The 17,019-nt window shown below is 43.5% G+C and overlaps 1 protein-coding gene across 3 annotated transcripts in view; it reads right to left on the reverse strand.

The window, feature by feature from the left end:
- Positions 1 to 8,640: 8,640 nt before the first annotated feature.
- The window catches only part of gripap1 (GRIP1 associated protein 1), a 54,969-nt gene continuing 46,590 nt past the window's right edge, over positions 8,641 to 17,019 (reverse strand). For 2 of the 3 annotated variants that reach the window (XM_040151752.1, XM_040151753.1), the window contains 2 exons: positions 15,412 to 15,584; positions 8,641 to 11,821 (listed from right to left, as the gene is read on the reverse strand). In XM_040151752.1, coding sequence (XP_040007686.1) covers positions 11,741 to 11,821; positions 15,412 to 15,584 — 254 coding nt within the window. In that variant the 3' untranslated portion in view covers positions 8,641 to 11,740. The remainder of the gene's footprint in view (positions 11,822 to 15,411; positions 15,585 to 17,019) is intronic. The other variant, XM_040151754.1, reaches the window with a different exon arrangement.

Here is a 17,019-nt window from a genome sequence, read left to right on the forward strand (position 1 = left end):
ATGGAGTGATCAATGAATCATCAGAAATCAGACAATGGTCAAAAATTCCCGTCATAAGTTCACAGATAAGAGAGAACTGAAAATATGATTGTGTGAATGGAAAGAGTTATTTGGTTGCACCGATGATTGAATGTTCTGGCACCTGGGTTGGCAGAATTCACTAATCCGTGGGTAACCAATCAGACCTTCCCTTTTATCAAAGCTCGGTGTAGAAAATCTTCAGGCAGCAGCCTCTCACGTTTATCCGGAGCTGACCATCACTATCACCGGATAAACTTACTAATGTCTCCAGCAGCAGGTCGTATCAGCTGTCACTAATTAATGTTAATTCAGTGAGTAACTTGATAAAAGGACGAAATAAAACTTGTCTGCTGTGGGTTTGTCTGTTTGTATTTAACCAGAGATTGGTTATATGAGGTAAAAGAAGCATCACTCTGTCATGGAGCTGAAACAATTAGTTGGCTGAAAATTAACGGTTAGTTGCAGCCCGACTCTCTAACGGTATTGTACAACCACAAGTGGACCATTCCTTTGTGTCCAACAGAGCATGACGTCTTCTCTCTATTGGATAGGTGATCACTTAGGACTGTATGGGTTCCTGGGGATAATGGTGATGGCCGCCTTGGGGTGTCGGTCAGAGCACACAGGACACTCAGATTCTTTTCTGACTTGTATTGACAGCACATTACTGCAACCATTAAGGCTTCCAGGTCAGAGTTGAGTGATGTGTGGTAGTTCGTCAGAGACACACACAACTCAAACCACTTGGATGCTGGAAAGTCAACTTGGTACTCTATGCTGATGACATGTCTCTTGCTACACCTGTTGACTACTGACAGCACAGCTCCCTGTGCTCGATAGCACAATTGCAGACTTCTGTTGAAAGAGGGCACCTGCGCAACAGTCTACAGCTCTTCCAACAAGGTTGCCCCCTAATTTGATTTGCACATTGGCTCAATGGAAAGGCAGAACACATAGGAAGAAGGATCTGTTACCTCATCGTCTTCACCCTGTATCTCTGGGAGAACAATCAGATGACTATTGGTCGAACATAGGTTTTTTCCTGTATTTCAACCTCCGTGGTTCATTTAACTCAAATGTTTAATGTGTCAAAACTGCACCATCTTACAATATTGGTTTTATATTTAAGTAGAAGTGTAGGAAATTCGATCTTATGTATAATAAAAGCAAACAGGTTTGATAGACTACATTGAAAATACAGATACCAAAAGTCCAACCTCAACGCTACGGAAGTGAGTGCACGTGTGAATTCCATTAACCAAACTGTGAACACCACAGCTTCCTGAGTTTTGACCTGGGTTGTGTCTAGAGCAACACGGCTCCACGTGGAGAAACCAGACTGTGAGACTTCGTAGAGATGGAGAGGGTTCAGGAGCATCAGTAGGCGACTGAACACGAGCAGCTGCAGCAGTGGCGAGGAGGTACAGGAAGAGCCACTACAGCGATACCAGCAGGAGCAGCGGTCGCCTTCGAAAACGCCGCCACGCACAGTTCGACGTATACGCAACCTGCCATTGAAAGACAGACGAGTAAACTGTGGAAACTGGAGTTTCAGTGACGGATCAGACAGTGAGCAGGACACTGCATGAAGTCGGCCTCTACAGACGGCGTCCAAGAAGAAAACCACTGCTCGCAGAACGGCACAAAACAGCAGATTAAACTTTGTCAACAAACATGAGAAGATGCCTGATGAACGTTGGCAGCTCCATCTTTGGTCATATGAAACCAAAATAAATTAGTTGGGATCAAATGGGGTTTTGTTTTCCCAAAAACTGAAGCAAAAGACGAGTCCTAGTCTCAAGACGCTTTGCAGGAGAGACAATGATCCCAGGCACACTGCAACAATCACACAAGAGTTTTTAAAGAAGAAAAGTGAAAACTACGACCTGGCCAAGTCTGTCACCTCACCTGAATCCAGTCGAAAACCTCTGGAGTATTTTAAAAGCAGAAGGTAGAGACACAAAACCGCTCCAGCAAAGAGCTGCTGAACAGAATCCTCACTCCACAGATTTGTCTTTGACTGGTATCGTCCACGGATCGAATCTGTCGTCGGAAATAAAGTCTGACATACAGAATATTTTGAAAAAGTCAAAGGATGGAATCTCACTGATGAAGAGTGAACTGACTTTTGTTGCAGTCGGTTTTTAATATGGACTTTTCATTGTAGTTTAATTAGTCAAACATTTAGTAAAACAAAGTTTTGTTTTTTTAATGAATTTGCTTCATTCTTCTTGGGCTTTAATTGTATGAAATGGATTTGTAATTACTGAACCTGTTAGTGATATTGATGAGGGGTGTAATCAGTTTTGTTGTTTGAGAAATTCAATATCATACATTCAATATATTCATGACGTAAAAGACGATAGTAAATATTCTCTCGGTACATACGTCACATTCAGGGCCATGAACTCTGCCTCTCAGCAGCGTTAAACACAAATGAATCCTGTTCTTCTTTAGTTTTACAGTTGCTCCTGATTTTATTTATCTATTGTCTGTATGTTTAATTAGCTCAGTTAAATAAAAAAAAAGCGATTTAGCTCAGCCCGTAACCTCTGTTTGGTTGTATAACTGAACTCTCACCCTTTGGTGCTGCGTGGAAATAAAACTGATCAGGGATCGATAAACCTCGCAAAATGCATTTATAACGAGACTTGAGGTTTACAGCCGAGCTAGACGAGGCCATCGGGACGACTGAGCGGCGGGGCGGGGCGGATCGATCCATTGTGACTGATTGGTGACACCTGAACCAATGAGGCGGCGTAGGAGCGGCAGCCCTGGACAGGCTCGGCTGGGTGGCAGGGTGACGACATCTTTAACGGCCCGGTTTCTCTGCAGCAGATGAATATTTTACCATCGGAATTGGAGCATTTGTGTAACATTAACCTCCTTCACAGGACACGCCGAGCTTCAGACTACATATAGCACATGCCGCCGTGGATTTATCAAACTAAACCGAGCGTTAACTGCCCCCTTCCTAAAATGAGGCCGTACAGTGTCGAATTCTCACACCACAATAACTGTGGCCAACAATATCATATTGAACAATATTATTATGATACTGCATCATAATATATAATATATAATTATAGGTCCAATGGTACCAATAATCAGACTAAATGTAATAATATAAATGATAATCATAATAACGGAAGCAGTGGGTGTTGAGCAGGATCATGGGGCAGTAGGTGGTTTGCAGTCACAGATCCAGACTCTGCAGAACCAGGGGCAGAAACACCTGCAGATCTCGTTTCCTTTCGTTCTCACAGATGTTCCGATTTCTTTTAGGTCTTTAGTGACATTTTTTCGTTTTTTTAAAAGCCGCAGAAGGCGTCAGCGATGGGCTGCGGTGCGGTTACTGTCTGGCCTGAATTTGGCCGCGGGCGCCAACACCGCCTGCCCCCCCTGCCCCCCCCCTGCACGCCGCCTCCGCTCCGCTGCCATCAGACACCACGGGCAGTCATGTAAAATGGAGGGGGTCTCTCACTCAGCGGCACAATAGCAGCAGCAAAGTAGCAGCGCTCGGGCCGGTCGACATCTATGATTAATATTATACACGGTCCCTTACAAATACACATAAATAAATAAGCCTTGCCGCGCCGGCTCCAGCCCGGTTCTCTGGTCCTGCTCTGCCTCTGTTTTAGTGGCTCTTGTCAGAATGGAACCGCTGCGCCGAGCGAAAACAACCTCCAGTTGCCGTCGGACCGTTTCACCTCAACACTCAGGAGGATCGGAGCGCGTGGGGGTTGTCGGTTGCTGTTGGGTTCACCATCTTGTTTTAACCTGTTAGCAGGCTAACATTAGCTAAGCTCAGAAAACACAAGGTACCGCCGGGGCTTATGGGAATGTTAGTTCCTCGGGTATCGGTCACAAAGCAAAGTATTGGACGATTTAACACTTCAACCTGATGATGGCGCTGGAAGGTTCAGCTCCTTCCATTTCTCTCTCTCGTTTTCCCGTCTTGATTCCATCAGTTTCTCTCTACGCGTTGCGTGTGTTGCTCGGTGGGTTTCGGTCTCTTCGTAGCCACGACAACACACCGCGACCGTGGCCAGAAAGAGGCGTCCGCTGACCGAATAACAAGCTGAGCGCAGAGAAACGGGTTGAGAGAAGTGAAAGGAGAAACTGATGAAACCGAGACTGAGAAGAAACGAGCAAAAGTCCAATTACAGCAAGAAAGAGCGGAGCGGTGGTGTAATCAGACCTCAGGCTGTTCATCTCAATTACAGCCTCCTACACTGCTCAGTGTGTGTCCATACAAAGACATGTACATCGCTGAGTGTACGTATGTGTGTGTACAAGACTGTCTGTGCTGTTATTGTTGTGTGTGTGTGTCTTGCCGCAGTGCCACATCTTTCTCCTCCCACTCTGAAGCTAAAAGCAAACGCAGCGGCTCTCATTACACACACTGAGAGGCCAATCAATACTCTGAGGCCTCTGGGGGCCCACACTGCTCTGAGAGTGAGTGAGTGAGGGTGTGTGTGTGTGTGTGTGTGTTGTGAGCAGTCAGCTATAACTTAAGTCTGTTTAAGGCAGTGATTGAGTGTAAAGTTTGGCTTCGGAAGAGCAAAACAAAACAGTGATAACAAAGCGATGCCTTCACTGTCATTCACACGATGCGTTTACTGTCCTGCGTTTGTGATTTGTTTGTCCTCTCTCACAAAGTTCTTTCTCCAGTGATGCATTTACTGTCCTTTCTGGTGATGCCTTCACTGTTTCCACCTACAGTTGTCTTTGAATGAAGCCTGTGCTTTCTTCATCACGATGTGTTTACTGTCTCTTCAGAGGCACGTCCTTCTTTCCTGGTGATGCCTTTACTGACCTCGCTGGTGTTTTCTTTCAGGAGGCGTGTTGTCAGTCATGTTGCCGGTTTCTGCTGTGAAGAAAAAGCGACAGTTTCTGTCATCGCACACACACACACACACACACACACACACACAGAGTCTATATTTAGCCGACTGCTGCAGGAGAAAACTCGTGAATTTTTTAAACTCTGTAACCCGACTTCCACCTCCACTCTCTCCGCTTGTGCGTGTCTGTCAGACATACTGGGATTGCCGTGGTAACCCTCCGGTCGCCCTGTTACATCACCATCCTGTCCTCACACGTCTGTACTTCTGTACTCGCGAGGACGCTCGCCGACACGTCCCTACCACTAATGCGTGAACGAAAAGGACGCGACGGTAACTCGTCCTCGTCTCGCGTCTCATTGGTGCCAACGCTCTGCCGTTGACTCGCCGTTAACGGGAGGAATCGTCCAACGAATCACCCTGAAACGTTCTTTTCGGCCTTTTGACCCAAAACGTGTAGAAATGCTTGTTGGAGGGAAACGAGTCCGTCTCTGATTTCAAGTGAAGCGTCACCATTAAGTGGACTCCTCCTCTCACCTCCTCACCTTTCACCCCCCATCTCTTTCTAACTCTTTCCTTCCTTTCTTTCTCTCTCACCAGACCTTTCGTCTCCTCTTTCCTCTGGACCCCTCCTGTTGTCTCGTTTCTCCTCCTCTCCTCTGCCCTTTGACCTCCATTCATCCTTTCTTTTCCTCACCTCTGTCCTCTCACATCCCTCCCTTCTCCTCTTTCTGACCCCCATCACCCCCCCGTTCCTTCTCTCCTTTCTCCTCTTCTCTCTAGTTTCTCTCAAACACAATTGAAAAGGTCGGGGGGAGATTGCGGACAGGATTTGAACCGACAACCCCTCCTCAAATAAACAAATAGAGGGGCCAGGGACAAATAGGAATTTGGGTTTTGAGTGTGTGTGCACGGTTCTCTATATTTGTGAACCAGTTGTATGACATTTTGAGCCAGTTTGTATTTAATTGGCCAGAAATGTCAACTGGTGTCAACATTAAACAGGAAAAGTAAATGTTTAACATGTCTACAGGACAATACAGATATTTATCATTATTTTGTCAAAAGCAAATATTTCCTGAAGAATTTCCTTTGTTTCAATACCAATGACTTCTTGGCCATTTTGGAAATATTGACAGAAGTTATTCAAATAGTTAATGATCCTGAAAAAGGAATTCCTCAAATTTTTTCCCGTGAAGGAGAAAAAGACCAACATTTTCTTTTAGTCGGATCCTTTCTTTGCAGCTTTTGGTGATTTCGGCTGGACCGCGACATCAGGGCCGGACTGGCAAACGCGAATGCCGCTCGACCGAGTGACGAAGTGACACCGTCGGTCGGCCGATCGAGCCTCGGAATCTAGAGTGATAAAGTCAACGATGTGTTCCCAGAAATAACTTCAGAGATAAACTGATAAACATGCTGTGGCTTGTTTTTCTCCAGTCTATTTAATTCTGTTTAGGATAGTAAACTAATTTCACTATTTTTGACAACATGTGTGACAACAACCTGCCAGTTGTGTGTTTTGAAGTCGGACGCCAGTCTAGCAATCTGAAATTCTGCCATTTCCATGCAGATATTTTTTTTTCCCCACCACAAAGACTGGAAAGAGCTGAGGTGACATTCTGAGACGAAGATGAGTTTTGTAAATTAAAAGCTCCAGATAAACTAATAAAAATAAGTTCCCGTTTGAAAGAAACGAAAACGCTCTGACAACCAGAGAAACAGCGGCGAAGCGTGGCACATACAAACGATGAAGTTACAGAGTGAAGTTAGTGACGATTCTTAGAAAAATACGCTTTTAGAAAAACAGTCAGAGACAGGTTAAAGATGGACAGACGGGTGGAGACACAGAGAGACAGCCTCCCTCTGAGCCTTCCTTTTAATTAAAACCACATTTGAAAGAACTCATCACTCCCTTCCCTTCAATTAACCCTCAGCCCAGCCAATCAGATGCTATCTCGTTAAGGCGGCCCCCGTCAGCGGCACGAGGTCACCTCTCTAATCTGTCTCTCTCTGTGGGACAGGAAGTACCGGACAGCTAATTAGCGCCGAACGAGGCGCCGACTCCCCGCTGAGAGCCCCAAACTCGACCTCCATCCCCAAACTTTTCTGAGCAGAGGAAGAGTTTTATTCTGAAAAAAAAAAAGAGGATTGTGGGAAGGAGGTGGACTCTGTCTTCTCCAGTTTGTCCGATGATGAAAAATGAAAACTGGACCAGTTTCTGGAGGATTGACAAAGCACTGTCACCTGCAGAGATTGAAACAGAACAAAAGAACCAAACTTCATTCAACTTTCAGCAGATTTAACCGGTTCAGTGGACCGTTAGAACGTCATTTATTAAAGTCCGGGAACTGAAACAGTCTCTCGGAGAGAAGAAACTTCCTTCCCGTTGCCTCCCTCCTCGTGCTATCCAGGATATAGACATAGCCCGACGTAAAAAAAATAAAGAAAGCTGAACTCGGATGCGGATAAAGCTTGAAGCTTCACCTTTTTCCTCAGGACCATTTGATGTCCCCTGTTAAATTAATCACGTCCGTTACAGTTCATGTGGTCCAGGACATAGACATAACCGTGGAGGAAAAGAAGCTTTATTCCATTATTTCTTGTAGAAGTGTCGCCTTTAGAGGTTAAACTAGAATTCAAGAACCACACTTCAACTTTTTCAACTTCCTCTCTCCTTCCTATTCTCCTCTTTTCCGCTTCAAACATGTTGTCCAGGATGTAGACTGAGCCCGACAGAAAAAGCTAAACAAAGATTCACCTCTTTTCCTCTGCACCATTTGGTTAAAATGAATCCAAACGTCAATCAGGAAAAAATAAAAAGGTGGAAACTGTCGCATAAACTCATTGTCCAAGACACACATCCGTTAGGGTTAATTTAATCCAGGACGTAGACACAGCCGTGGAATGCCTTAAAGTTTTATTCCATTTTTTTCTTTAAATATTTTTGCCTGCAGGGATTAAAAACGGACCAAATGAACCAATCTTCATTAAACTTTTAGCAAATTTTAAGACTGAAAAGTAGTCTCCTCTCCTCTTCATTTCCCCGCCTACAAACAGTTTGGAAAGCGACAGCAGTTTGACACCAACACACTCGGTTTCTCTCTGTCTCTCACACACACACACACACACACACACACACACACACACACACACACACACAGGGTTTAAAAGATTCAGCAGTGTTCACCCCCATGTTAATTTTTCATAAACCCCCCACTACACCTCTTAACCTCCTTCCTTTCTTTTTCCCTCCTGTTTTTTTTCCCTCAGTGCTTCACAGAAAACGTTTCACAGGAATGAAAATATCTGATTTTTCTGTTTGCAGGTCAATTATACATGGAATATAACAGGAATAATAAGCAGTAAATGGAAAATATTTTTAGCTCCTTTAAAAACAGAATAAGGAATAAAATTAAGTGGTTAATTTATTTACCTCTTACGACTTATCACACTGAGTGTCGTTACACCCTTATTCTAATGATTGGTTTTTCATAATGAAACCATAGAAGTTGGCCGTTACTCGGCACAGCAGCCAAGAGTTTTGGTTTTTCGTCATTACAGCTGCAGATTAAACCTCTCGCCTCGTCAAGAAACCGTTAATGACGTTCAGAAGGTTCGCAAAACGATTCCGTTATTCTTACTTTTATTTTTTATTTTAAAATGCCGCTCCTGAAGCAACAGCGATTCACCGATGATCCCCAGGTGTAATTAGGGTCAGGCAACACGAGAGCAGAGTGTGAGCGGAGAAAACCACGGACACGTCAGCGTCTCCAGACAATATTTTATGATATTTTCTCGTAGTTAGAACAATTAGCGTCATGATCATCATCAGTCTCATAAATAGATCCATCGATTCTTCATACAGTTAGAAGTCATATCACAGCGTATATACAGTATACAGGCTTAAACGGTTACAAACCCAAACACAGCAACGGGCCGAGTCACTGCCCAGCACGTAGACCGATCCCGCTGAGTCAGAGTAGTTTGGACTCGGAACCAGCGAGAGAGACGAGGCCTCAGTTTGTTTTCAGTGCAGCCCGACCGCTTTCTGGACTGGTTTTCATTTCTCAGACATCCTCTGACTGTTGACCGACTTTACGACATCAAATATTAAAATTAAACCCAAAATTTAGTATGTGTCTATTTTAATCTTCCAGACCAATTCAGACTTAGTCTTGTGCTGGGCAACTTCAACTTTTAATGTTTTCTGACACTTTCCGTTGTTATTTCATGTATTAAATATGTGTAATGTATTTAAAGGATCTTGGGCTGAGCCAGAGCTGCATGAGATAACTGCACTGGAAAAGCTGCACTGGAAACAAGGCGAGTTTTTTTAGTCTTCACATCAGACTGAGTTGGATATTTTCTGCAGTGTACAATCAAAAATAAAGCAGAGAAGTGCGGGCATCATGTTACAACATAGCACAATATCTGCTACGAGAATTAAGTCCAGGATTTAGTCAGAGCCCGGTCAGCATATGCCACCCTGGTGCAGAGTGTAATCCAGGACCTAGTCTGGGTCCTGTAGCAAACAAAGAAATCCAGAGTCCAAGAGGGAAAAAAAAAGGGCAGCGCAGACACGAAGTGTTTGTCTTTCATTTTCAAGGTTAAAGTTCAAATTTTTACAAGATCACGTAAAACAGAAGCAGTTTTAAAGATAGAGTCAAAATAATATGTTCCTTCAAGCAGGAAGTAGACCCAGCCCGACAGAAAAAACGAAGAGAACGCAGTCGCAGAAAAGCAACCAAAGCCGACAGTTTCACTTTTTTTCCCCAGCACCATCTGGTGTCCCCGGCAAAGGATGGAAATAGTCACAAAAAGTTAACAGTGCAAGAGAAATTACAGTTCACGTGATCCAGGACATAGACACGGCCATGGAGATAAAAAGATGAATGATCAAAATCCAACAAAAGCGGAGAGATGCAGTCGTTCAGTTTTCGTTGAGCCATTGTGCATCCCAGGCTGAACCTAACGCTGAGGTTCGTCCTCTTCAGAGTTTAACTCAAACAACCCAAATTTTAAAAAGCAGCCGATCTTTTGAAACAAAGTTATCTCCTAATTCCACGTTCTCACTTCCAAATCACTCTCAGTTAGTAGCGCAGATCTGATTTTATCTCACTTGTACCATCCAACTTTTGGCCACTTCTTCTTCTTGCTTGATATGTGATATTGATATTTTAATTAAAAAAAATTAGACATGCATGATTTTCTTTAAAATCTTCAAAATAATCCACAAAATTCATGAAACTGTTTTGACTAAAACCTCCAGGTGACAAGCCCTGGCCCTGTTTAACATCCCTCATCGTACAGGTGACCGGAGCGGTGACAGGGGATATTTCCATGAGCCATTTTACATCCCAGAGCGTATGAGAAATAATAAATAAAAGGAGGGATGCAAAATAGCTTCATATAGTAGCTGTGATGCCAAAGCTCCTCATTCCAGAGGGCGACGAAAGACACAGAAGGTTTTACATGTAGGACAGACAGGCGTGACGGGCAATTAGTCCAGAAAATAGCCACAGCCTGACACCAACATAAAAGAAAATTAATCAGTGTAAAGAGAGCGAAGATAAGTTAACATACAGTATGAGGATATGTTTGTGCTCCATGACATAGCCATGGCCGACCTACACACTTGAAGGTGGAGCCAAAATCAAAAAAACCCAAGTCAACAGAAAATGAAGTGAATATTTAGTTAAATTTGGTTTTGTCAGCCTCAGGACGACTGATGTGATCTAGACCTTCCTGCCTCCCGTCGGCACGACGATCCCTCCATCGTGTGTCACTGTGAACAGAACCAGAAGCTAGGACCAGGATGTTAACGCCGGGGGTGTCTCAAGCTGATCCGGCCATGTTTGAAGGGATCTGTATGGAAGCTGATCAAAGTCGGATCACCTCAGCCTGCCGCTCTTCCTCACGAATATGACGCCTGGGTAGGCCAGATTTGCCGATCCGACTATAAAATGAGCTGTTCTCTCTTTTTCTCATGATGGAAGCTCGGCGTAGAAAAGCTTCCCGTGGTTATGACGTCGCGTTGGATGTCTCTGGCGGCAGGTCATATCGGATCAATAATCGAACCTGATCGACTTTATAGTTTTGAGCCAGGATCAAGTAGCTCATGAAAAATACGGTTTGTCAGATGCAGTATCTGCAGCTGTTATTTCAGTGTGTCAGATACATATTTTATCAACATTTTATCACCTTCAAACTCAGCTAATGCTACAATACAATCCAGGACATATACAGAGCCCAGGTTTTCGGTAATGAAGTATTATGATTTTGTTGCGGACAGGAAGCCCAGGAAATAGCCAGATCATACCAGCGTTACTGCACGTAGAAACCAATCAAGTAACTAATTCAGTCAGTCAAGATACCAGGCTTATGTGTTCCAGGACATAGCCAGGATCCAACAGAAAGACATCAGAATCTCAGGACAGAAACCAGCATAAGCAAAGATATAGTCAGTCACAATGTGTGTTTTCCAGGTTGTAGCCAGGACTCGACAGAGAGGTGCAGTCTAATGACAGTACATTCAATAGCAACATAATGAGCTGAGCCCAACTTTCTGTGTTTCCATTCCCCCTGGTTTCTCTTTTTACACCTTTAAACCTACTGTTTTCTCGTCATTGAGAAACAATTGATAGACAAATTCCAGCGTTTAGTCAAAGCCCAGCAGGCAGACTGAAGTGGTGAAATTGTAACATCTCCAGAGAGTAGTCAAAGCCCACAAGCAGGTCTTAGGTCACGAATGGGAAAGAAAATTAATGCTGGTTCCGGGCGTTAGTCTGAGCCCAGCCCACACCATCCAGCTGAGAAGAACAATAGTAGTGAGAGGGATGGAAATGGACGGATGGATTCAGGCGACGTTCTCAACCCGACCCAGCTGCACTGCCACCAGGACTGTTCTCTTTACTGAGACGGACTAATTCCTGGGACAAAACCTCCAGGTCCTGCAGAGAGAGAGAGGCAGCAGTTTTATTTGGATCAACACAATCACATCACAACGAGTTTCAAAGTTCATTCTTGACTTTGGAAACAGCAACTGACAGAAAGGGAAATGTGAACATGTACATTTCCAGTATGATGTAACTTTGAATTTTTGCTTTTACTATCAATGGGGCTGCGACTTAACTGTTCTACCAATTCATCTGTTGATTGTTTTGATTTTTTAGTCTATAACGTGTCAGAAAAGTGAAGAATTTCCATCTTAATTTCCAGAGTCCAAAACCCAAAGACATTAAGTTGATAACATTAAAAAGGGTTACAAACAATTAAATTGACCATCAGTCATTTAACTCATCTATCCAGCAAAGTTTTGAACTCAGAAATCCTGGTTCAGATCACAGTAAACTGAACATCTGTGGGGTTTGAACTGTTTGGACAATTCAAGACATTTGAAGACATCTGGGAAATAGTTATGGATATAATCAATTATTTTCTGACATTTTAAACAAATGATTGGTAAATTAATTGTTAATTGCAGCAAATGTTCTGTATTTTGTGACTGAGAATTCATCCAAACCATCGACTAAAGGCCTTGAACACACTGAGAAAAGAGATAATGGCGAACTCTCTGTCATGTGATTTCTCAGCCAAAGGTGACGTCTTGTGTGGTTGGGACAATGATCCAAAACCCAAAGATATGAAACCGAGAAAAGCAGCAAGTCCACACATTAGTGATCGTTTTGGTATTTTCGCTTGATAAATGATAAAACAATGATCGAGGTAGTTGGAGATTAATTTTCTGTGGACTGACAAATCAATTATTGGTGGTAACTGTTTAAGTCCTGGTCTGCCAGTGTATTCTGATTGGTTGGTTTGTAATTGTGGGTCGTAGCGGCGTCGCATGGTCCGAAGTTTGGTCCGACGGGCTTTTCTGATGTGGTATACTGGCAGCTTAAATCGTCCATCTGTGGATGTGTCTTATAGGGATGGTTCTGATAGCCGGTCCCCTTTTGGATCCAGTTCCGTGTTGGTAAAACTACCCGGCTTCATTAAGATCTGCGGCCAGCGAATCCCTTACCAAATCAGTCAGTCAGTCATGTTCAGGCATCGTCAGAGAGAAAAAAAAACGCTGACGAAGCAAACAAACGTCCTTTGTTTAAGTACGTATCTACTGTCCAAGATGTTAAAGTAAGAACTCGTGAAGGACGAGTGCTCGGCCTCAGCCTCCGGCCGGTGTTACGCCAGGTTCTGTGACCTGTAGCGACAACCGGTTCGCCTTCAGGTAACGGTCAGAGCATCATCTTACAGAGATTCGATAAGGGATTCGAAAGGATTCGCATTTGATGAGCAGCTTGGAACCGAATGGAACAACAAAAGCACCTGTTGCCGTCCAAGTAAGAAATAAATGTCAGCGTGGGCTCAGTGGGGCCGTCGTGCTGTTGTTGTCTGGCGGCGGTCTGCTTTAGCTAGCTATCTGAGGCTCGAGCTAACACCAAACTACCGTCTTCAACGGAGGCGGAGAGCTCCGCTGTGGCTGCGGCGCTAAGGTTCGGGACGAGCAGTACTTCAACAGTACAGCCGACACCCCCCCTCTCTTTGAATATGGCTGCATTTTACCGGGGGCAGTGAGTGCTGAAAGATCTCCTGGACCGATAAAGTTGGCGTAAACAGCATTTGTGCTTCCCTGTGACACCTGTCTCACCTGAGCAGATGTTTCCAGCTGCTGTACTAACATTAGCCACAGTGAACAACAAGTCACTCCAATCATGTAGATAAGGTTGCGTATTATCTTGTTTAAAACCCCTAAAACCGGATCCCGCTGTGGGTGAACCTGTTTCATGTTTATCCAGTAACGCTGCAGCTCAGGTACTGTTGAAGGCCACAGGCCTCTGATGAAGGAGACACGGGCCAGACTTTGTGAGACACGTCCAACACGTTCGGTCTGATCTAACGGATGTTCTCCAGCGAAGCCCTGAAGTTGTACAGTATTGTCTGCTATTTTTAATACCTTGGATATTTGTCTGGCAAATTGTTAAACAGCAAAAGACGAGAGCTGAAGCTCTGCAATTTTAAATGATGTCATTACTTTGCATTGTTTCGTTTATAATTCAGGTCACGTCAGTGGTAAGAAAACGATTTTATTGTGCAAAAAGACCAGTGTATTTCATAAATTAATGCAGCTGAATGTCAATTAGGGAAACAGCTTAAAATATGGCTCCCTAACCACAATGACTGCAGATTAATTTTCTTCCTATCAATTCCTTTTTTGCAGCTCTACTCGTGACTGGAACAGAACAAAATCAGACGGTGTGAAGGGATTTTAACTGTTTGAGCACTGATCAACTGGTCATGATTTCAGTTAAACAGCAGAGGAAAGAGGAAACTGTTTTCTCTTCTGTCAAGGTTACTGCAGATCGTGTGTGTGTGTGTGTGTGTGTGTGTGTGAGACCTGGACCTCCCTCTGGGCGATCTGTCCTCCTACACACTCCTCAAAACACAACTACACGCCCCGCAACGAATTAACCGCTTCACACACAAACACACACTCAGCACTGCTCCCGCTCATTGTCATGGGAACAGTTACCACCACCCACCACTCGGCAACAGTTATCTCTCTCACACACACACATACACACTGAACCGTGTTCATGTTCAGACATCCAACATGTTGATTTAAAACTGTGTTACGTCATTTCTAGCAGCAGTCACTGTGTGAACTACGTAACCCAGAAATCCCAAGCAGTGATGTCAGTGTGGTGGCAGGACAAACGAAGCAGCGCTGACAAACTGCTGCGCCTTCAACTTCAGTTCCTGCATGTTCTTTGTTTGTTGTGCAGCTGAAGCTATTACTCGACCAATCGATTAGTCGATCATCAGAGAAATAATCCGCAACCATCTTGATAATCTGTTAATTGTTTCTGTCATTTCACAAACGAAAACAGTGAAAAACTGCAACAATTTCTCAGGTTTCGGTTTCTCAAATTCGGGGATTTGCTGCTTCAGGATTTGGACTGTTGATCAAACAAAGCACGACACCTGAAGACGCCACCTTGACCTGTGGGCAGTCGTGATTGATATTTTCCCATATATTTTTGATATTTTATAGACCAAACGATTATTCAATTAATCGAAAAAATAATCGGCAGATTAGTCGATGATTAAAAGAATGATTAGTTGTAGCCCTAGTGTGTAGTTTTTTTAGCACTGAAAGAATAGGGATGTTGAGGCCCAGATAATTACAAAGTGCATTAATTTATTTACACTTACACATAATTTTTGTCACTGCTTCCCAGCTGTCTTTAAAAATCATAGCTAATGATATCATTAATTCATTCAACACGACCAGAAAATCAGCAGAAAATGGCTCAACTAACTAAAGGTTAGTGTTTGACGTGTCCTGTTATTATTATTCAAAGAAATGTGGCAAAATCTGAACCTTGAAAACTGTTTTGACTCAATCATCACATCATGGGACATCTGGATATAATAATCCTGATGTTTGAGGATTCCAACCGTCCTTCTCATGGAGTTGAATTCCCAACTTGTGGGAAACACTGCTACCAAGTGCGTGCGTTAGTGTGTGTGTGTGTGTTACCTTCTGCAGGTGCATGTTCTTGGTCAGCTGCTCCTCCAACATGTTCTGCAGCTTCTTGTTCATCTCCCTCAGATTCTCGTCTCCTGGTTTGACCAGATCTCTGAGGACAGAACCCAGACCTCCTCTGTCTCCCTGAGAGCCTCCGTGACCTCCGACTGCACTGCCCGACACGTCTGAGGAGACGGGGAGACGAGGAGTTACTGACAAAATAAAGCTCTACTAGAATCAACAAAATGACTTTTCCGTTTGTACTTTGATTTCCACCGAGACAAGTTAAAGTTTCTCTGCCGTCCAACCGTAAAACATTCATTGTGTGTATTTAACATCATCATAAAGCTTCCGTGTGTATCTGCCACCAGTGTTTCTGCATCTATCAGCTGATTCACTTCAACACCTTATAAGGTCCTTTTTAAAGCCCCTCTGAGACGTTTTTAAAGATGCTTCAGCCACCAGCAGCACAGTTAATGCTCCTCGGCAAACACACAAAAAGCACGTTTACAATGTGTTTAAATAAACAGAGCTCGGACTGAATACAGTACCCCGAAGTTTCCTCAGCCACTCAGTCTGTCTTTACTGTCCTCAAGGGGTTGATTTAGTTTGCAGCCACACGACATCAATCAGTCACATCTCAGTTAACCTGACAGTCCACGGCCGCGTTAGCAGCTCTGTGATGAACTTAGACACAGCGGTGATCTGAGCTACATGCTAACATCGGCATGTCGGCATGCATAAACCAGAGTATCACATAGAACGCAGAGCCCCCATAGAGCCACAACACTAGCACTGCTAAAAATGACACGAGGCGTAGCAGATGTCTGACAGTACAACACTCTACAGCTCAGCCGAGATGCACCGCAGCCAGAACAGAAGAATCTCCCAACAAACTAAGTTATACGACACGATTCGGTTCTTTCGGTCCAGCTGGAACCCCGGGGAGACGACCAGATGGCAGGAACTCAGACTCCCTGCGCACAGAGGCTCAGGACAGACCCACTTGTTATCGATGTAAAAGAGCTGAACCTGACTTCCTCCAGAAACTTTACAGACCGTTTAGTCCACTGTATTTTTACTGGACAGGCCGAGGTTTCCGTACCACATCGCAATGCAGAAAGATACAACAGATTCGAGCAAACTATGAAAGAACTATTAAAGAGTTTGTGTCTAATTTTAATGTCATAATCAAATAAGAGGATAAAAGGAATATTGTTATATTGAGCTCATAAGTGTATTTACCAGCCCAATAATGTATATAACTGATTCAAGCCAACAGATTCAAAATGTATTATGTCTGATCCCTCACGAAGCTCTTTGTACTTGCTTAGAGCCATGAATGAAAAATCTAATGTATCTACATACATATGAATATGTACATATGCATGTAGATAAGTTATTATGTATGTACCTGACCGTTGATTTATTTTTCATTTATTTGTGTTTAGTTGCAATTATTTCATTAATTATCTATTTTTATGTTTTTTATTCTTTTGCTTGTAGAGGTTTGCGTTTGTTTCCTTTGCTTGATAATTTATTTATTGGTTATATTTTATATTATTAATCTCTACCAAGTAAATATAGTGGAGCAAAAAGTAAAAGTTGGTTGATCGACAT

Source organism: Xiphias gladius, chromosome 18 (assembly GCF_016859285.1).
Source record: "Xiphias gladius isolate SHS-SW01 ecotype Sanya breed wild chromosome 18, ASM1685928v1, whole genome shotgun sequence".
Lineage (NCBI taxonomy): Eukaryota > Metazoa > Chordata > Actinopteri > Istiophoriformes > Xiphiidae > Xiphias > Xiphias gladius.